General features: G+C 31.5%; 1 protein-coding gene and 1 long non-coding RNA gene across 2 annotated transcripts; both read left to right on the forward strand.

Moving 5' to 3' along the window:
* The first annotated feature begins 4,137 nt into the window (after window positions 1-4,137).
* LOC134693596 (protein glp-1-like) lies at window positions 4,138-17,691 on the forward strand. Its single transcript, XM_063554440.1, has 8 exons — window positions 4,138-4,380; window positions 5,789-5,846; window positions 6,679-6,711; window positions 12,044-12,067; window positions 13,131-13,235; window positions 14,932-15,030; window positions 15,459-15,557; window positions 17,444-17,691. Exons 1-8 carry the CDS (start codon window positions 4,150-4,152, stop codon window positions 17,689-17,691), a joined length of 897 nt encoding a protein of 298 aa, XP_063410510.1. The 5' UTR covers window positions 4,138-4,149.
* A 1,229-nt stretch (window positions 17,692-18,920) lies between these two features.
* LOC134692764 (uncharacterized) lies at window positions 18,921-19,951 on the forward strand. Its single transcript, XR_010102266.1, has 2 exons — window positions 18,921-19,035; window positions 19,814-19,951. It is a non-coding gene; the product is annotated as an uncharacterized LOC134692764 (long non-coding RNA).
* The last annotated feature ends 3,868 nt before the right edge of the window (window positions 19,952-23,819 follow it).

Raw genomic sequence — 23,819 nt, forward strand, 5'->3', positions numbered from 1 at the left:
TAAACTTGATTCTTTTTGCTTTTATTGATAATCTGGATGATATGAATATGAAGATAGTAAAATTGATTTTTTTTCTAAACATTAGCAACAATTTTACGTTCTATGTAAAAAAGCATGGGGAAAACAGGAAAATAAATAGAATATGGTCAACCGTAATATGCAGTACATTTAGAATAGGTAAGACTTCCGAATAAAATAAGCGCGAACAGAACAGAACACTTACCACAAGGTAAATGAATAGTAATAAAATCAACGGTACCAATTTTGTTGCACCAAATGCGCATTTCGACAAAACATGTCTCTTCAGTGATGCTCGTGGCCAAAATATTTGAAATCCAAAGCTTATATAAAAGATGAAGAGCTATAATCCAAAAGGTCCAAAAAGTAGGGTCAAATTCGTAAAAGGAATCAGAGCTTTGCATGAGGGAGAATCATTCCTTAATTTATGATAATTTCTAATATTTTGTAACAGCAAATTTTAATAACACAAAAAATCCGTATTTTCATGCCAGTACCGAAGTACTGGCTACTGGGCTGGTGATACCCTCGGGGACTAATAGTCCACCAGCAGAGGCATCGACCCAATTTTGTTGCACCAGATGCGCATTTCGACAAAACATGTCTCTTCAGTAAAGTACTAACTGCCAGTAATGGAGTAAACATGATAGCATTATTTATATTTTCATGTAAGATAGTAACTGAAAGAAAGATAACTGGGATCAAGCATAGTTCATAAATATCTATACTAATTCCATAATAAATCAGACGAAACTGATAAAAGCCTTCAAAAACAAAGTGGTTAGGATAAATGATATAATCGTATTAAATTATTTTTCCATTTAGTGAAAATGTTATTTTTTTTTCAATTTAGTCACTGAATGTACACAAACGTTTGTAATAGGAATTACTTCAACACTTTGGGTTCTTGAAATACATAAAAAAATAATATATTTAATAACACCTGACATTCATTTGTCTATGAAAAAACTTTAATAACTAAAATAATGAACTCCGAGAAAAATGCAAAACGGAAAGTCCCTAATCAAGTGATAAAACATCTCAAACGAATGGACAACCACTGTCATGTTCCTGACTTGGTATAGACATTTTCAAATGTAAAAAAGGTGGATTAAACCTGCTTTGATAGCGCTAAATCTCTCACTTGCATGACAGTCTCAACAAATTCTAATTTTCACAATGATGCATGAACAAAACCGAACTAATCGATAAAATAATCAAAATATGGCTGCAGTAGTGTTACAATCTCAAAAGAAACAAACAATTACAAAAAATCATAAACAGTATCTAACACATTCATTGTTTCGTTTGCTTGGCGTCAGAAAATGTCAACGTCACATAGGATAAAATTTTATCGCTCAATGTATATTCAAAGCAATTATAATTTCATATGGGGAATGCTGCTGTGCAGGGTTAAAAAAAAAAAAAAGTTATATACGAATTAATTTCAGAAACAGACCGAGATTTAAAATTATCTAGAAGTTCTTTAGAATACGTAAGGATTCATATATGGTTAATACCCCTACGCGAGTAAAACCATTTTGTCGTTTGTCGTTAAAAATATTATCAAATAACATAAGTACCAAGCCAAGGTATTTAGTCACTGAATGTACACAAAGTTACACCAATTAAATGTATTATCTAAACAATATGTCCACTTTAAAAAAATAAATACACTGCAGTACTGTAAAAAATATGTGGGACCCATTTAATTATGATTGATGGTTTGTGAAACATAGAACCAAAATGACAATCGTTTCCAGTTTTGATTTTTTAAACTACTAAATTATGGAGTACTACTTTTTCTTTAGAAAATTTCACATATCGAAACTAGTTACAATCCAGAACAGATAATTGCAAGATTAAAATGTCCTGCTATGACCGTAAGATAAGATTTCACCATAACAAAGACACGACTACGTGTATCATTTTAACAATATATAACGGTTTAAACATGTTATCATAGTTATTGATCTAGATATTGCAATTATATGCATTACTTGGCGACAAAAAGTAAAATGTTTTATTTATTGTGATGCCTTCTTAATACTTGTTGGTTTACATATCTCATTGAGTATAAAAATACAGTTAACGTTGTTATAAGGACTAAATACAAATTGAAATAAGACATATTTTAAATTTATCATCGAGTAAATTTTCTACATACGAAAATTCCTGAAGCAAATCAGTAATATTAATAACAATTGTTGTCAATTCGTTTAAAATGTTTGAGCTTTTGCTTTCGCCATTTGATATAAGACTTTCCGTTTTATAATTTTCCTAGAAGTTCAGTTTTTTTGTGATTTTACTTTTTTTCTTATGTCAATAATTAAAATGAATATCAAGGGTTGACTCCCATACATCATAAATTTGAATATTTTATACATAAAAACTGATTTCAAGTTAATTTCACTAGTCATTTATTAGGACCAATATTGTTTGTTGAGTGGTCCAAATTGTGTGTAAGCTTTTGTCATCAGATAACAGTAAGACAACCGAAAACCAAGTAACTTTCACCACCCTACGAAGGAATGACAAAATTATTGATGCCAAAACATTGACAAAAATACATTTTTTTTAAAGCAATAACGCTACTTTTCAAAATGTTTTGTCACCATGCTGCAATAACAAGCTATGGTAATGCATTGTCAAGTGCAATCTAATATGGTCGTAAATGTCGCTAGAAAACTTGATAAACTATAGACCACCTACATGTCAGAAAAGTAGGACATTGTTTCCAACAAAGATAATAATTGAATTGTAATGAACCTTGAAACGGTTCAACCATAAGGTATGTGTTTGGATATTTCTTTATTGTTTTTATGTTGTGTATACAAACTACCATTGCATTGTGTAATGACATTAAGGATCAAAATATTTATATATTGTAGTCTTCACTACCCATTCCCGAAGTAGACCTGAACTATTATCTAGTTAAGAAATAATTCATGGGGGCTGGAATATATCGTTATTTTACCACGGGTTGGCCCTTTATGACAAGTATTTTACCCTGAGCGATAGCGAGGGGTAAAATGTCGGCATAAAGGGACAACCCGTGGTAAAATCTAGATATATTCAAGCCCCCATGAATTATTTCAATTCTAATAGGACAAATACGGCAATTGTTTTGGATCGAAGCGCTCTAGGTGGAGGCCATTATTTGCCGTTCTCACAAATTAACTCACTTTTAGATTGGCGTAAAAGAACGGAGCAAACAGAAAAAGTGACATGCTCAAACTATTCACAAAACTTATTTAGATAGATTTGGATGAATTTTAATGATAATTAACTTATATGTCTTCTGTGTATAAAAAAATGGGCGTATACCACATTTTAGCATCGTTTGTTGACGTTTCCTTGTTGTGATGATTTTCGTTATCAGAAGCGTGTATTTTTCCGTAAAATGCTAAAATTATAACGTCATCATTCTATGACGTCGGGTACTTCATTCATAAAAAAACATATGACGTGGGAGTACGATCGGAACAGCCAATGCAATATATTCATATTTTACCACGGGTGTGTACTGAAAGCGTTTGAAGGACGTCATGTTAGAATTTCAATTAATAACAAAGTGTGTCGATAGTCAAACAATTACAGACAATATGAAGTCGTGCAATCTATACGAGTTGAATGAATTGACATAAATCAAACTTCGAAAGAGATAGAGATATGATTATTTTTAAATGTAATTCCCCAACACAGAATCAATCTTACAGAATTTTTTTTATCATGAAAGTTTAATATTTGGTGTAGAAAATAAATAACAAAACGCGTATATTTAATCAATTTTATAGATATAAAGTTTGAAGACCACAAAAAAACCAAGTCTATGAACACGGTAGTTTTCTCCAAACATGAAACTGAAATATCAAACTGGATACGAGACATATTGCAATCATTGTCCTTCATCGAAGTAATGTATAAGAATATGTGATAAATTTTATTTTAAATAATTAAAAAAACCATCTCAGGTGGATTTTTTTTTAAATATTTTGTTTTTACCATTTCTTTTTAGGAAAATATACGCTTAAGGTTATTTAGTTTTTTAAATTCATCCTCAATATATTGATGAACTCATTTATTTATTAAGCTTTTGTTTATCTTTTGTTAATAAGAAGCTTGAGAAAGATGATGAAAGTGTTGTATTTCTGTGTATGGATATCCGGGTTAATCGGCCAAGGACATGCATATTGTAAATTTACACCTCATGCATCAAAAACATGTTTAGAGTTTTGGACGTTCACTGATATGACATATGGTTGCCTGAATGTAAAGGATAATATGAAGTTTTCTGGACAGAATAAAATTGTTGATGGAGAACATTTTATAAGTGTCAATACTACAGACATGAATACAGGGGTAAGTAGTGCCTTTTTTTTTCACTCGATAAATCTTATACTTTCTTTCTCGTTTTCTGTTATCGTATTTTTTGTTGGTTTCCGTTCGTTTTCCATCCACACGATTTAAAACAACAATTGGTAAATTCAAACCAACCTCAAGGATTTATATATAAAAAACATATTTTTTAGAATTACCAGACGACAAAATGATAAAATGATAAAAAAAAATCGTAAATCGTAAAAAAAATCGTAAATCGTAAAAAAAATGTTTTTTTTAAGTAATGATACAGCATCAGTTTCGGTCACACAGTTGGGTTACTGAATGATATTGTCTTCAATCCCAAATGTCCCAAATGTCGATAGTCAACTACAAATACGCTAATAAAACTTTGCAATCGATCCTAGTTACACATCTCATTATGAAATCCGTTACATTTAATCCGAAACGGACATAACGTTACCCAATTCGATATTTAGTACCAGGGATATATTTGTATTCGGAAACGGGAAAGTTTGGATGGGAACAATCGAAGTCATACATTTGTATATATGATTTCTTTAAAAAAAACGATTTCTATATGATGCACATATTTTAGTTTCAATATCAGCTTTAATATAATGTTAGGTTTAATGAGTTGTCCTTCATATTTAATGTGTGTTCTGGGGGATATGGATATTTCAACCGGGTATCATTGATGAAGTAGGCTTTTTCCTGCAGCAATTGATTTCACACCAAGGGTTTATTGTATTACTTTTCAAACAGGCGAGGGATATGTTTTTGTCTTTCGAATGTTTCCTCTCCGTTTTTATTTTCACTTCAAAATACATTAACAAATGTATAACCGTACTACCTGTATCGTTTTTTTAGATTAAAAAACACAAAAATGCGTTGTTTTTTATGCATTGGTATATGATACACTAGAAACATTGGCATTCTTGTATAGAAGAAATTACAGTATGGGTTCCAAAGACATTATAATGAAGTTGAACTAGATATATTTACATACAACGAAGACCTACTTCAACATAATCCAACACGTGCATGTATAACTTTATGACTGAGTGAAAGTCTTTAATTTATATATATTAGTATGTAAATAGTATAAGTTTGAACTCTATGCAAATAATTTAGAAAAAGATATTAACTAATTTATGGATTTAATGTTGACTCTATATTACCTTTTTAGTAAGATGGATTCACTATCATTTTTTGAAAAAAGCTACGTCGAGTAAATGTTTCAAAATAATGAAAATATACTAGGTATATATTGGAATTAAATGTAGCTATATATAGTCAAAAGCAAAAAGAAAGAAAAGTATTATAAAACCATTTAAGATATTAGCCAATAAATATTTTAGGCAACTAATTGAATGATCTATAATTGATAAAAATGATATGTTAATGAACATGTAAACTTGGTTTATAGAACATTATAACAGTATGGGTTCGAAAGGCTGACGGACATTGTACAATGAACTGCTGTGGTAAGTGTTGAATCAATTACTTGTTTGTGTTATAAGGAGGTGGATACAATATAAAAAGAAATGTGGTATGGTTGCAAATGAGACAACTCTCATCAAGAGAACAAAACGACACAGACATTTTACAACTTTAGGTCACAGTACTGCTTTCAACAATGAACAAAGCTCATACCACAAAGTTAGCAATAAAAGGCCCCGAAATAACACTGTTATAAAATTAACGGTTCCAATTTTCTTGCACCAGATGAGCATTTCGAAAATACATGACTCTTCAATGATTCTCGTGGCCAAAACATTTGAAATCCAAAGCTTATATAAAAGATGTAAAACAATTCAAACGAGAAAACGTAACACATAAACAAACGACAACCATATAATTACAGGCTCCTGACTTGGGACAGGCACATACAAACATAATGTGGCGGAGTTAAACATGTTAGCGGGATCCCAACCCTCCCCCTTACCTGGGACAGTGGTATAACAGTACAATATAAGAACGAACTATAAAAATCAGTTGAAAAAGGCTTTACTCATCAGATGGACAAAAATACAAGTGGATAACGCCATTATGTAAAAGAAAAGACATAAGAAGGCAACAGATTAAGCCAAACTTGAATTATAAACAAAAACGCATTGATTTATTTTATATCTTATGTACATTGAAATTAAATATTTACCCTGGCTAATCGAAGGAAAAACATGTAGATCAATTGTTTAACACTTACACGTGACTTTGTCGTAAAATATAATGCAAAATTGAAAGGTGTATAGAAGGTACAAAAAATTGAAAATAACAAAACATATCTAAGATATATTTCTTATTTGTATTTTATAGATAGGAAGACAAATCAGAGACGTTTCCTTCTTGGTAATTATCAAACTTATTTAATCAATAAGTGATAGACTTCTCTTAAGGCGAAGTGTACGTAATTAAACTTCACAATGGATTTTTTTAAAATTTCACATACAAATTCTGCTTGTAAAATTACACCAGAAAATGAAATAAAAAAAGGGGTAACCGTTTTCGTTTTTGAGATACGAGCCGTTGAAATTAACTACACGATACACCAAAATTACAAAGGATATATAGGGGAAATCATCAAAATTAGCAGATATTTTTACACTATCAAGATTTTCTTTTTTGTTGGACAATGGATTTTTTTCTAAAATTGATATACGATTTTAAAATGAAAGACGAATCCATCGGTGCAAAGAAAGTCCTTAGCAACCGTATTAGTTTTTACGCTACTCTCTGTTGAAGTTTAGTTTTTGGCCGGAACATTGAAATTATCTGGCGACGTCATTGTCTGCAGTAACGGACCTGTAACGTCGCCCAGCTTCTACATCGAAACTCTAGTATACCTTACAATGCCGTAGCAATGGCGTTCGTGTGTATTACCCATCTTCCTATGTATTACAAATAATCTTACGCTATAATTTGATAAGGAAATAAACTAACTATTTTTAAAGAATATTTCTGTCGCAAAAGAAATTGCAAGTTTGTAAATTAATTTACCGCAAATGAAAGAAATTTGCCGTAGACTCTAATTTCATCTTTTCTATATTAGAGTGATTTCCGAACCTTTTTCAATGCTGGCATGGATTGATTAATTCTTTTATGAATCAAATATCGAGTTTGAATTTGTCCCGGTTAACACAGTGTTGTCAGAATGAATTGATCGGCTTTATAATACTTAGATCGGGTAAACACCTCGTTTTCAATCTTACTTCTGTATGTTTGTATTTAAAAAAAGAAGACCTATTTTCTGCATATTTTCATGTTCGTCATTTCTGCATGTTGTTAATCTGAGGATTTGCACACAATATAGTCTACATCATAAACCTATTTCATTAGTCATGTTTACACACATGCTAAAGACGCATCTCTGCCAAAACATATTTTATTTTACAAAATTTCCAATCTCGATCACTTTCCCTTTTCTTTAACTAAATGACAAAGAATGATGTAGTCTTTGCTGAATGAAGTTTCAGTAACATATTAAGAAAATATTTGTTTGTTCCATGCATTATTTGTTAAAAATCTCACATTTAAGGATTTAAATTGATTGATTGATTGTTGGTTGCTTAGCGCCCAGTGGCAAATATGTCATGCATGTTCAGGACGAGAACAAGTTAATAATAAATACAATAAGAAGTTTTGTTCATAACAGAGGCCATCCGGGATGATGGTCTGGGAAATTTGGAGTGCCAATAGAAAATGAGAGTACATGTATATTGGATAGGGACAGAAATTTTGCCGTGTGCAACAGTTCACATATTCAACCCTTAAATTATAGTTGTTGCAATGGTTTTTAACAGACATAGAGTGTGGCACTCTCTTTACACGAGGCAGCGGATTTAGCGTTCCCATTCTGACCGGACGTAAATCCTGCACAGCCAAACGGACGCTCCTCTTCGGCAAATGTTTTACTGCCTGTCGGGAGAAGACCAAGCGACCATATTTCGTTTCCCCAGTCACCCTTGGGGTAACACAGATTTAAACAATAAGCATAATGCAAACTATGGTTCTTCAACTATTTTAGTTCTTATACATCCGTGGCTTTAAAATGTTCTGCCTTTAGTGTCCCTTATCTAGGTTAATCCAGAAAAGCGCTTCATTTCATTTTATCTTCAGAATTTTTTTAGACCGCAATGACGTTAAAAAGAAGGACTCGCTTATATATACATTTTAAAAAAAATAGAAAAGATCGGAGTATTTGGAATAACTACCAGGCGCAGATATTTCATACATGTATATTCAAAATGAAAACCTAACACCTTATGTGATTCTTTTGAGATCGAAGTACCTAGTCAGTGCAATAACGACCGTAACATACCCATGCAGTGTTATGAAATACAATTTGTGTAGGGGAATGCTTTAAATAGCGATGAATATAGAGTAACGCTTTAAATTAACTGGTGTAAAATTAATTATATAAGAATGCGACATTATGAAAATTATCATGTTCGATGCTTTAAAAATTTACCTAATAAAATGTTACAAGAATGTACTCAGTGTAATGCACGGAGATTATTCATACTGTATTGCAGTAGACTTCCGTTGAAATCTTTAAAATGCTACCGAAATGTATAAAAAGTCTGAACTTATTTCACCTCTCATTCCACTAAACATCAAATTACAGTTACAAGTGCCACAAAACTTTCCTGGCCTCTTTTCTTTAACCGTAATGATATTTTCTACTCATTCATAACCTTGAATTGAGACCTATTAGGAATAACACGTTATTCAGTCAAAATTACATTTTTTTCTTAATTTGAAATGATGCACACAGGCACAATAAAAGAAAACAAATTTTGCTATCTCTTCGAAATTGGAATTTGAAAAAGAAGAAATGACGTGTTATATTTTTATCATACATGAATCATGTGTATTTGTACTTTCAATTTCAATTTGGTTCTATATTTAGATTCAGTTTTCCAATAAATTTCGGACGGAATAGCAGACACCTGTTTATTTTCTGCACATGTATAAAAAGTTGAAAACTGGAAGTTGAATGACATAGTTTTTACTTATTCTAAGATAAATGTTTAGAGTGATCACTTTTTAGTTACTATGAGTATATTTTTGGGGTCTAATTTTTTAACTTTCGTCTTTGTTCTTCCTACTTGTAAGTGTTGCCCTAGACTAGTCGTCAAATTATATTCTCTTGGTATCGTCTTATTTTCTAAATTGATATAAAAGTGTCCTAAAATTTTCATTAGCACAAAATACGATCATGTCAACGTTTCTTTAATCTAATAATTAATTTCACATGTCATTCATTAATTGTTCGGTAACATAAAACTTTATGTTGAGTACTGTGTGTTTTTGTTCAAAACTACGGCTTTTAAAACGATATTGTTGGGTCAATTCAGGTTTAATTTTAATAATTTAATAATTAATAATAGAAGTAGAATCGTCACATGTTTATTTATTCATTATTCTGCTGAAAGGCGTTTTTACAATCTGTTGATATCATAAATTTTTACACGAAATGCCTTTCATGTCCCATGCGTCTGAAACAAAAAAAAATCAACTAGTATTAAAGTCAGGCTGCACGAAACAATAGAATGCTTTGATTTCTAAATGGAGTAATTCAGATAATTTCTCATGATTAGGTTTTTTAAGACAGCACGGGCGTGCTTGTTGGATTTATGATAGACCGCACGAAGTATTTTCTCTTTCGTGTGTCCTTTCTTGGAGTAAGGGAGATAACTTGCGTAACTAACGTCGAACGTTATTAATCCCGTATTCCGCTAGGGGCGTGCAATTACGTACACTTCGCCTTAAAAGAAATTTAAAGGTCCCAGTGTAAAATAACTACACAGAGAGCACTAGCTATTGTATATTATCAAAGGGAAAGGTGAACTTAAAAAGTTAAAATACCTTGTCCAGACACAAATGACACTGTGGAAAGTTTTCATTGGGTTCGCAAAAACAATATCGTATTTTACACAAGACGTAAGTCGTTGATTTTTTTATTTGTCTTTTTGTAAATTTTTTGAAAAATTTAACGACGAAATTTTATAAAAAAATAAATAAAAAAAAACGCCGAAAATTTCTCTTTCATATCTGTTGATGTCAATTTCCCCTGTATCACATAACGTGTATACTCATCCTCTAGTTGGTTTTGTTTTGTTTAACTATTGAAAGATACCAAATATCGTGATATTACCTACAACATTTCATAGATTATCAAATATGCAATTAACTGTATATGAAAGTAAGCATTTGCAATTTAAGAACCTAATAACGCTATAGTTTTTATGGAGAAGTGATCAGTCCTTTATATTGTTCTTCAAAATATACATGTATACAAGTACAATAGCGATAAAAGATACCAGAGGTATATTCAAACTTAAAAGTCGAAAACGAAATAACAATGCGTTTGCAAAAAACGATAATGACGACAAACAAACAAAAATTGTATAGTGATAATCTTAATTTATAATTGAAATGTTTCAATGGATTGTATTGCCATGTTTTGTATTTATTTTTTTTGACAGATCAGTGTAAGTATATTCTAATTACTTTCTATCTATTTTTTTTTTTTGATTATTAGTATTATGAATATGAAATTATTCATTAAACTGTAGTAACATGGCATAATGTAGGCAGGTGAATTGTACAATTTTATTATAGAACAACACACACCAAATTACAGTTTTAATACATATTGAAGCGCTAGATGACATTTCGGACGCTGATCAATACAGACAGCTTACTCATATGCCGACGGCAACTAATAACATTTAAAAGAAGATTTTCCAAATGTATAATGATTTATGAATACCATCGCTGTGTGTACAAAACCAACAACATCGAGTCAACAATACAGTTTTGTATTCTTCTATTAACAGAAAACATTATATGTAATGAAGTAACACATTGGATGCATGGGAATAACAATATATGATAATGATATTCAATTTTAATATTCTCTAATAATTAACATTTGTATAAGATAAAAAAAAAAGTGCCGGAGGATACCAAATGAAAATTATAACTCAAAAGTCGAAAACAAACTGACAACGCAATGGTCAAAGACACAGACATGTGTACAGCATTTTTTGTCATTATTTATCATTTGTAGGTTTATAATCATATACAATTGATATAAGCTATATGCATACAAAAATCCCTTTGATAAAAACAGCATTTTTTCCCCTTACCTTAAAGCGAACACTAAGTAACTGTGGCCTAAATGATATTAATGATATCTAAAGTTTGTAAACATAAAAGAAAAAGAAATAAACTTAAAACAACATGTTATAAATTTCAAATGTATTGTGAAATAAATCGTGACTCTGCAAAAACACTTCTATCTAATCTAAAAAGTAAAATAGCAAAAGTGTCAAACTCTATGGGAAATTTAAATTGAAAAGTCCCTTATCAAATGACAAAATCAGAAGCTAAGCTAAAACAAATTAAACGAATGGAAAACAACTGTCAAATTCCTGATTTGGTAGACATGGTCCTTTGTAGAAAATAATGGATTCATCTTGGTTTCACTTCTAGCTAAAGCACTCACTTGTACGACAGTCATATACAATTCCACTATGAATCTAAAAATTCTTAAATTATTTATTTTACATTACAAAAAGGAATAACAATTATGTCTTTCTTTCACTATGAGTTGTTATATAAACACATGCAATCTGAATGTACCTCAGTGTATTTGAACGTGTAATCATTTCAGTGATTCACCCTGATTTAAATAAAGGTAAGTATGTTACAATAAACGTTAATTGTATGATAAAAATTCGTGCAACAAATAAAAAAAAGCTTGATAAAAGTTACACGAAAGTTTCCGTCGCTATTATTTTCAATGCATTGAAATGTCAAACCCAAAAATACTAAAATCTTCTCAAAAAGAATAAATATAGAGCTATAAATGTAAAGAGTCGACCACAATTTCAACGTCCAGCTTTTTCAAGTGTTTAAACCTAGTGTCAGTTAATTGACAATACAGATTTGAAATGGCATGATGACAATTTAGAATAACAAAAAACTAAACTCCGAGTAAAATTCAAAACGGAAAGTCGGTTATCAAATGAAAAAAATGAAACACTTACACATCAAACGAATGGATATGAAATGTTATACTTGGTACAGATATTTTCGTATGTCAAAAATACTTGAATACTTGACAAATTGAAGAGCTGTATGAAAAAAAAGATAAGTTGTGTAACTGCACCGATAACCTAAGACACATAAATGTTTTGGGTATATTTTTCTGTTGGTAGAGATGAAGTCAAATATTAAAAAATCATAATTTGAAGCCATCATGACGTCAATGAATGAAATTTTTAAAATAGTCAAACTTCAGATGTACATCACTTTAAAAGTTAAAGATTATCACAATATATAGGGAATTTTGTATTTCTAGGCATATGATTTAAGATTTTGTTAACATAAAATATGCCATTGAATGATATGAGAATATTCAAAAGATGCGAAAGATACCAAAGCAATAGTCGAAACGTTGATTTTTTTTCACCAAGGTTAAACAACAGTTTCCAAAACACAACATCTATAACTAAAGACCGCTCAAAACGAAAACAACAATGGGGGTTTTATGAGATATAAAAGGCTAAGTAGATCCTGCTCCACAGGTAGAATACGTTGAGACTGTAAATTATTTCTTTATACTGTTAATACAGCAAAAAGACACATTTCTTGAGAAACAAAAATAAATAATTTCCAATTGGTACTTTTTTTATCCCTAAAGAAAACTATTCACGGAATAAAAATGAGAAGCATTTATTATTTTTATTACATTTAAGAGTGTGAGTATATATGTCATGGACACTCCACGAGCTGTGCGTTAGTTGGATTTACAGTGTTTTGTGATTGTAAGGAAGGATATTCAGGACATCATTGTGATAAAGGTACATCCAACATTTGTCATTGTCGAAACTGTACGCCTCTTTTTGGAATAGTTTTTTATTTTTCATCAACCTGTGCAATCGTTATTTCAAATCAAAATAAACAATTAAAATAATCTTTGTATTATCGGTTCAAATTTAAATATGTCTCTCTAAACAGAACTATAAATCCTTCTATTATATTAAATAAAATGTGAAGTTAGAAACATTTTATGATATTAGTGTAACTATTTAGAGTCACTAACATTTCACTGTTGTGTGATTTGTAATCATCATATTGACTCATGTGCATAATCTAGGAATGTATTCGCCCAGTGTAAGTTTCTAAATTTTGTTAATATGTGTTTTTGTTTTAGAAGTCATTTCAGTTTATGTTTTATAGTGTGTTGTTCTATATTGTAAGGTTACGCAACTACTTCATGTGCGTGTGAAAGTCATAGGACTATAAAAGCGGGCGGACACAGTCAGAATTTTGATGTATTTGTTACTTTAAAGAGATGAAGCCGAATATTTCATTCATTTGAGTTAAAATAAAAAGATGAAATACCCTAAAAAAAAGTGTCAACGTGTGATTTTCAGTACTTTGTTTCCCTTTCAACTCCTTAACCGTATGAGTTACGTTAAGTCTGTTGGCATTACCGAAAGGGGTCGAAATTAATAACACAATAAGAAAATCACATATAAATCGGGTGAAAAATAAATGTAAACAGGTCATCAGGAATAAACTCTCTTGTATCTCAGAATTCGTTGATGCTACTCCAAATCTGTTGACTAACTCAGCTTGCAGAATCTGATTAGCAATATAAAAAAAAACTCTCTAGAACCCGTTGAAAATAACAAATCATATGCAAATATGTGAGCAACTCCAAAACTGAGTATGCACGAAAGCGGCTAAGACACTGATTTTTCTTTTTATGTAGAAATATTTCCCTCATGCATATGTACAGCTCAGATTGATTTATAGTATCTAGTATTTGCAATATTTTTTTTAGTTCTGTTTGCTCTCCGATATTAGTTCTTAGTTTTAGATTTTCAAATATATTGACCTTAAGAATAATGGAACAGACGTTCGTTGCCAATACGATCAACGTGTCAAGTAAATGGAAACCATTTACGTATTAGTACAAACAATTTATTATTCTTCCGATGCGCATACTGCAAAATCATATTTTCATTTCGAAATGATTCATTCAGAACATGTATTTTCCGTAAGGAAATTATCCGTGTTCTTAGCTATAGATGACATTTCAAGGTAAAAAACTTACTATGTATCTGTTTTTAATTTGTTGATAAAGTAACGCGTCAATTAGACACATGTATACAAAATAAAACGCTGATTTGTTTTACAAATACAGTGATGACATAACTCTTTTAATGTCTGAAGCATTCCAAAAAGATTTTAACAAAAAGAGTGAGTAGATGAAATGCGATCAGCCTTATTTAACATTAAAAGTCAATTCGATTATTAGCAGACCAGATTTGTCTTCCTCCTTCCAAGACACTATATATATTGCACCTTATTTCAATTAGATACCAACCTTATCAAATTGATAGATAATTTTTCTTTATATGAATGCATAACTTTAATTCTTGCACGTTATGATTGCCATTTTTGTTTATATGAATGCATAACTGTAATTTTTGCAAGTTATGATTGCCATTTTGACCGCTATTTTTACAATTTATGTATTTACATTAGAGGATCCGTGTCATAATGTTGCGTGTCAAAACGGAGGACAATGCTCATCTGGATTATGTTCTTGTATGAATGGTTTCACCGGTCATCATTGCGAGATAAGTAAGTACATAATTTTATGAGCTATGTGTTCCCAATAAAGCAGAGTATTGCTTTAATTTATTTGTCTAGTAGTTTTGATACTACTATTCAAAATTGTATACCTCCATAATTTAAATGATTGCTGTTGAGATTGCTATTTTCATACGTTATTAGTTTATGTTAGATGACCTATGATGTTACGTGTCAAAACGGAGGATATTGGTCATTTGGATTATGTTTTTGTGTTAATGGTTTCACCTGTCAACATTGCGAGATAAGTTATCATATAATTGTATATGCTTCGTGTTTGCATTTATGAATGGTATTGCTTTTATGGATTTGTCCAGTAGAATGTTTCATTACTAAACCGTTCAAAACTTTATACCTCCATTATTATAATAATGAATAAAACAAATTTGCTATTTACAAAATGTATGTGTTTATGTTAGAGGACCCATGTCATGATGTTATGTGTCAAAATGGAGGACTTTGCTTGTCTGGGTTATGTGGTTGTGTGAATGGTTTTATTGGTCGACGTTGTGAGATGAGTAAGTATATAATGTTATATGCTTTGTAGACTCATTCGTAAATATTATTGATTTTATTCCAGTGCTTTTCATGAATCTTCCGTTCAAATATTTCGAATAATATTTTATATACAAATCAAATAATTAGTAATTCGCCTGTTTCTTGGTTAAGAAACAAAATTCAAGTACTCGTAAAACATCTTATGTTCGCAACGGCTGACACAGCAGCCAATAATCAGGTGGAAGTATGACGTAGAATTGAAATTACACATTCAACTACAATCACGTTCATACGTTCTACAGAGATTCGTGTGGTAAATGATCATATCACAATAGCTCAGCTCAACAATATGTAATAGTTACCTAAGAGGGGCGAAAGATATTAGAGATACATTCAATCTAATAGATCGAAAATAAACTGACAACGCCATAGTGAAAAAAGAAAAAGACAAACAAACAAATAATAGTACACAAGACACAACCAGGTCGTGTTGATCATGTTATTACCAACCCGATAAATAGTCTAAATCGGTAGGTCACATTCGTGAAAGGAGGAGGGGATTGTAGTTACAACATAAGGAACATATCCGATGTCATCTGTAAAAAGAATATTTCAACTGGTGATGGCGTCCGTAAAATTTGAGGATTTCAACTTCACCATTTGAAAATCTTTGTTTAATATAATCCTTATGAGCAGCAACCCTCTGTCAACGACATCATGAAAGAAAACACAAGCCTGAGAATATCGTATTAATTGGGGGATATATACTTCGTATGCAGGCGCTGCTGGAATTTTGCAAAATCAAAATGAAAATATAGAAGTTGTAAGATTTGTTGTCAGGTAGAAATGTCAGAATCATTTGTTTGGGTCTTAACATCTCTTAAGTGTTATTAATTATGATCATATGACAGTGCGCTTAATAGATAAAGGGGATCAACAAAAGGTCTCCGATAATTGTATACACTATTACAACCTATAAATCCATTAGATATAAGTTTTGAACAATTTTAAAGTCACTATCGCAGATCTGCCAAATTTATTTGAATTAGACAGAATATAATAAACAAAGCACTACAAAAGTTTTATTTTTTATTTTTTATATTGACATTCAATATACATATAAATAGAAATATAGCGTTAGTATACTTTAAAATAAAAACAAGGCTCCAGATGTATGACATATTATTTCAAACACGTGATTGTAATATCAAATGAAACCAGGAGAACGCTTCACCATATGTAATGTGAATCAATATATTCTAAGTAATTTGATTAATTTAATAAAAAAAGTCACATGTTCAAAAGGGGGACGAACAATACCAGAAGGAAAGTCAAACACAACAATATTTCTAAAGTGATATCTTTTTATACTGAAAACAGCAGATAAAAAAAGTTGTATTGCACGTTTTTTTAAGAATATATGACACAATCGAAACAACTAATCAAATAAGTAGACATCTCACGGTTGGATATTTATTAATCATGGACTCTTGACGAGGTGAGAACGTAAAACATTTACCAGTACAGATTATATTGACCGAGGACGATATTCATCGTATCAACCTCATACAAAGGTTATAGTAATGCACAGTGTTAAACTTGATATCAAAAACCCAATAATCTTTTTTACAATTATACATGTTCAATGGACAATGTGATTTTAATGCTAGTATAATGGTATTTGGCTGAAGATGATATTATTGAATTTCTATATTACAATTTAAGATATTTAACTTTGTTTTGTTTACCTCTATATCTTTCCGGAGATGTCGTGTGTTGGTTGTTAAAATTCTATTAAACCGTCAGTCCAGTCAAAACTAATTTATAAACTGATAAACACCAATAGAAGAGATTTTTAAATCAAATTCATGGAGCAATAGTGATTTTGATGAACTGTCTTTTACAGTGATGCCAGCAACAACTGTAAAAAGTATACAAACAACGCAAACTACAGGTCAGAAGACAATATCACCAGTACAAAACATACAATCAACGCTACCTCCAAACCAGCAGACGATACCATCCTTAAAGCAATGCGCAGATGAACAGTTTATCAACTGTCAAGATCCAGATATATGTCAATCCCCATTTAGTGGCAGGTGCCCGTTAAGTTGTGGGATTTGTGGTATGTGTAGCTCAGGTTACTTCAGATAAACAATTGTATTCCTTGAGACTAGTCAAAGTAATCGTCTTTCAAACGGAGAAATGCTATTGTACGATTTAATTAATAGAAACTAGGGTTTGGTTTGAGCTTCTTGGTGAAGGGTTATCCGGAAATATGCTTTGAACGCATACAATTTGTGAAGTGTTGTTTCAATGTTAATACTATTATGATAGGACTTATATTCTAATCAATTCTTGTAGCGAAAATATGTTCCAACCGATCTAGTATTTTTGAATTTTTACAATTTATGACAGTAAGTATTTTGCTCAATATCATAGAATAGAAATAATGTATATTGGTTATCTTCTGCTGGTGTCTGCTCTATGGTCGGGTTGTTGTCTGTTTGACACCTTCCCCATTCCCATTCTCAATTTTAATTCGGACATATATAAGACAGTCATCCTTCAACTTAGAAATTTAAATGGCCTTGTAATAAGAGCGTAGAACAACTTTATATCATTTTAGCAGGTTCAGAACTGTGCCATTGCTTTCAGAACTACAATGTTATGTTCCTATGATGTTTGTCATTACTGTTCTTTAAACAATAGTAACTCGATAATATTTTGTTTTGTGACATCAAAATTTTGCAGGAAGCTGTGTGATATCCAGTAATGGCGGACAAATAGCGATAAGGTGTATATTAATAGTAGAGGGTACAAAGCTAAAATACAATGAACAATTATTGGAAATTCGTGATACTAAAACGTTTCGTAATTAAACGAAACCAAGCACGTTTGGTTCACCTGTTCTCTTGGAAATCGTTACAAACGTGTAGTTTTTAGTTCAGCTGAAAAGGGATATGTACAATCAATAGAAATAAACCTTAGGTAAATAATTCCTGGGGTAGAAATCCTCTAGACCCTGCTGTAATTGCTGAACTGGTAAACATTATTGTTTTAGGACTAGATAAAGCCTGCCTATGTATGTGGTATTTTTATGCTGTGTTGCTGACTCATTGGTAACATTCGAATGATTTATGCTCTTTTGTCGGTTGATGTCTCTTTGACATATGTCCCATTTTTATTCTCATTGGTATATATGTCAAAGCATAGACATGTTCAGATACTTCATGTACTTATTTACGTCAACTTTTATACTATGTGTCTTTGTAGTAGTACTATAATCATTAAAGGTAGTAAAGGTTAGAGAAAACCAAACTGCATTAAGAGATAGGTAGTACACAAGTAAAACAGTTAATATGACATTTTTTTTTATTACAGTGCCAATCACCACACATGAGCCATGTGCTGATAGTAAATTTGTAAGTTGTCAGGACCACATGGTTTGCTCATCACCTGTAAGCCAATACTGTCCAGTCAGCTGTGGTACTTGCGGTGTGTATATTTAAAGTTTATAATAATTCAATGAAATTGATTTTACAATCAGTTATATTAATTTACGATAGAAAGTTTTAAAACGTGCATGTTCACCTGATGAATAGAATTAGTAATACGGACAATACTTTCGGATATTCAAATTACGGAAATGCCTCTCTGAAATTCACATTACGTTAATTTCTTTCTGAAATTCACATTACGGAACTTTCCTTCTGACAATTTATTACAAAATATCGATTTTGTGAGGAAATGTACTGAACAGGGTGGTAATGCTATCTTATCTTTAGATGACTTATGTACATCCCAGTTGACAGGTTTAACTATATTTGTTACCGTCTATGGAAACACGAAGGCTCGCCTTTCAATGTCCCTTTTATGAGAGAGTTTTTTGCTACTGTCATGCAAATGATAGGTTTAACTAGCTATAATAGCAGGTTTAATCCACCATCTTCAACATAAGAAAATGCATGTATCCAAGGATTATGACAGTTGTTATCCATTCGTTTGATATGTATGTGCTTTTGATTTCGTCATTTAGATACAGACTTCTCATTGTTATTTGGATGGAGAGTTGTCTCATTGGCACTCACACCACATCTTCCTATATCTATTCTCGTTTTTGAATTTTCCTGGGTATTTGGTATTGTTGTAATTTTACTTTTTATAGACTTGAGATTTATACTAATACATTTATGATCATTACATAATGATTAAATGAGGTCGGTACTAAAAAACCCAGAAAATACTTTTAAATTTGTACATTTGCTTTTTACAGGTTCTAAATCCACTATGCAAGTAACAACAGCAAATCCTTCAACAGCAACTGGATGGTTGTCTATTACAAGGTAGCATAGACCTACAGTCATGCCTAAATAATGCAGACTCAAAACAAAATAAAAATACCGCAAACACTTATCGTATTTTTTAATTCAACCCCAATCAGAGTTAAAAGGCTATAATTTGTTACACGAGACACTTACTTCGTCTACCTAAGACTCATTTGTGGCTGTCAAATCAAAGTGGTTCGGCGGCAAAATCTAATGCGAGTTAGAAGAGCTTATAAATACTAAGGTCCGAAAAGTTTTGCTAATTACGGCAAATGCAATGTAGTCTAACATAGGGATAGAAAACCTAAATAAATTGAATAATTCAAGGTATAATTAATGCAAAATGAGCATTAAATGATATTACATGCCAATACAAAAATGTTAGATATAAGACTGGGTTATACCATACGGTGCGAACTTTCTTCAGCCGTGGCATCTACATCTAGGGGAAACCAATATGTTTAGAAGATAGTTTTCTATTTATTGATATCCGAACAATTGTTCATTTGCATAGTATTATAGGATCTTTGTTGTTGCTCTGCATCGTGGAGTTATTAGTTTCAGTCGGCATACACGCCATTTTTAAATACTAGTAAATACTTATCACATATATATTCTGGTCGGTTGCTCTATGGTGCGAATGAAATACAGCACCAGCTATTGGATTTAATGAGAGAAAGAATAACAGACTTTTCGTGTCTCAGGATAAGACATCATATACCGGAAAATTACACTAAGTCTTCCGATCTACTATCAATAATTTGTATTCCTTTTGCTATGCATATATAGCACTTTCAAATTAAAAATTGAAATATCAATCATTAATACATATGTATTTTTTTTTATTAAACTGCAATATGCACCATATGTGTGGCTAAACAATGTTCCTATACATTGTTTACAAATATGCATTATCAGTATTTTGAAACACTTCTTCCAAATAAGGCAAACACCCAGAGTTGTGTCTATTTATATATGTTTTACTTGTCAACAAGTAAAGTGAATAATTTATTTAAAAGCATAGGTTTATATAAACGAACACTCTTAAAGTACATTCAATTTATGTCAATCAATATCTAAGAATATCCCATTTCTAACACTAAATCAACAACCACATGCACACGGATTTCCTCAAATTATGAAAGATCGAAGCAGTGCTCATCCTTTTAGAAAGCGTAAATTTGTAGCAATTAAAATCCATAAGAAAATTTGTACGAGTGCCAATTAGACAACTTTCCATCCAAGTCACAATCTGCAAAAAGTAAAACATTATAGGTCAAAGTTCGGCCTTCTACACGGAGCCTTGTTTCAAACCGAGCAGCAGGCTATAAGGCTATCAAAGGCCTCAAAATGACATATGTAAAAAAAAAAAAGGAAAACCAACGGTCTAATGTAAATATATAAAACTAGAAACACCTATGAACCACATCAACAAACCATAACGACTCAACAATTGTTTACAAACTTAGAGAAGATGTATACAAATGTAGCGAGTTTAACGTTTGAACAGTCGCCAACCTTTAAAATAATCTGAAACAGAAGTACAACATTAAAACATATAAATGCACACTGTAAATTGTGACACCTTGAAGTGTGGTATCTTGTGACCGGTGATTCATGGATAGCAGTAATTGATGACTATGTCGAAACACAAGTTTTTACTTCCTGCTGAGTTTCTGCACCTCTTGTATCCTATTACCGATGTTGAAACCTTGGCTCAATGTGATTTTTTTTTGACACGTGAAGTATGCATAACAGTAAACGCTAACTCTGTCGACACACAAGTTTTTACTTCCTGTACAGCTTCTTCTCCACTTGTATCCTATCACATATTGTAACATCTTGGTTCAGTGTTGATATTGATGACATGTCATGTATTCATAACAGTAAACGCTCGTTCTGTCGACCAAAAAGGTTTAGTTCTGGAGAGGTTCCTGCGATTCTCTTCAATTCCGTTGCTATTTTGATTTGCCTTCTTTATCGATTATTTGAATGTCGGTGAACTTCTTTTATCTTGACTTATCAAGTTCTTCAAAAATGTTCTGCTATGACGTTATGGTCTCTCTGATTTGGAAACAACTTTCATGCATATTTTGTGATCAAACCCACGACAGTTTGTTATAAATTTGACAATCAAACAAAGTAAGTGATGAAAGAAAAGAGAACGGTCGAAAGAAGATAAGGTTAAATGTAAATCCCAAAATCACATGAAATATAGATATAGGAAGATGTGGTGTGAGTGCCAATGAGACAACTCTCCATCCAAATAACAATTTAAAAAGTAAACCATTATAGGTTAAAGTAAGGCCTTCATGAATGAATGAGTTTGACTTTTCCTCTGGTATCTTTTGCTCCTCTGAATAGTTATCGTGACACAGTTTTATTTTTTATTGACTCTTTAGAGATTACTCGGGTTTGTTACCAGCAAACTCTATCATTTCACTCACAATGCTTCTGTGTTAACTGGTCCCGATTTGTAAAGTTCGACTTAAAGACCTCAAGGTCAATAAGTTGCCAAATGTTTCTATCAATATCCGAATGGGACATGTTTTGTCGCAAAAACGTTTTGGATTCGTATTTAATGTATTTGTAACGAACGTATAGGTCTCCGTTTCGTAAATTTGCATTCATTGGTTCAACAGTTGTTTTAGCCTTATAATCACACAAGAAACGCGTTATATATGACTGGATTCTATTTTGATCTCCTTGTTTTTCTGAATTTGTAGAATAATACTTTTAACATGTTTAATACGTGTAATATTCGAAATAGGAACCCCCATTGTTCGGACGTTTTGTTACAGTCACACTTAAATAAAGGCAAGAGTAGTATACCGTTGTTCAAAACTCATAAATCCATGGACAAAAAACAAAATCGGGGTAACAAACTAAAACCGAGGGAAACGCATTAAACATAAGAGAACAACGACACAACACTGAAATGTAACACACATAGAAACAGACCAAGAATCAGACAAAATCCAACGAGAATAACAAACATAACGACAAAACCAAAAATATAAATTTGGGATAAACAAGTGACACGTCTTTTCGCAATGTGACTTTACACAAAAAAGTAAGAGAAAACAAACGACGCAACGTTAAAATGTAACACACACAGAAACGAACAATAATATAACAATGGCCATCTTCCTGACTTGGTACAGGACATTTTCTAAGGAAAAAATGGTGGGTTGAACCTGGTTTTGTGGCATGCCAAATCTCGCACTTTAATGGTTATGTTAAGACATACACTCTCAAATTAATACGAAAAAAGAAATGTCAATCTCTTGTGACAAATATTTAATTGTTATCAAAGGTACCAGGATTATAATTTAGTACAATTTAAAAAAAACTAATTTTGAATCAATGTATATATATATATGTACTTTGCAATAATTTTTTTTATTCAATCAAAAGTCAAAATAAAATTGAGAGTGGAAATGAGGAATGTGTCAAAGAGACAATAACCCGACCATAGAGAAAAACAACAGCAGAAGGTCTCCAACAGGTCTTCAATGTAGCGAGAAATTCCCGCACCCGAATGCGTCCTTCAGCTGGACCCTAAACAAATGTATACTGGTTATGAATGTTTAAAACAGAACAACATGAGTTCTAACTTATGTTACTATTATCATTGCGGATGTTCCTTAAGAATTAAGTTAATATATAGATATCATGTTGAAAGCCATAAGATTAACGCAGAGTTTGGCAATATATTTACTAAACACGTACTGCTGCATATAATAGAGATAATAAAAATCATCCTAATTCGTAACCTTTGTTGTGAGATTTCTCGTTCGGACGGCGTTTCTTTTTTTACCGTAGTGCAGTAAGTTCTGATTAATATAAAACTGCGTTTGAGAAGCACATGTGTTAACTGTAAGTATAATTCAACTTCTAACATTTCTACAAACTATAAATCATCATCAAATGTAGGAGTGTATTGTTATTAAC

Source organism: Mytilus trossulus, chromosome 12 (genome assembly GCF_036588685.1).
Source record: "Mytilus trossulus isolate FHL-02 chromosome 12, PNRI_Mtr1.1.1.hap1, whole genome shotgun sequence".
Taxonomy (NCBI): domain Eukaryota; kingdom Metazoa; phylum Mollusca; class Bivalvia; order Mytilida; family Mytilidae; genus Mytilus; species Mytilus trossulus.

Excerpts from the sequence above, each read along its gene's own strand:
- LOC134693596 (XM_063554440.1), top strand. The coding sequence starts at position 4,150 with ATGATGAAAGTGTTGTATTTCTGTGTATGGATATCCGGGTTAATCGGC. Across the intron at positions 12,068-13,130 it reads TCACCCTGATTTAAATAAAG|AGTGTGAGTATATATGTCAT; the intron begins GTAAGTATGTTA and ends ATTACATTTAAG. Across the intron at positions 15,031-15,458 it reads CGGTCATCATTGCGAGATAA|AGGACCCATGTCATGATGTT; the intron begins GTAAGTACATAA and ends TGTTTATGTTAG.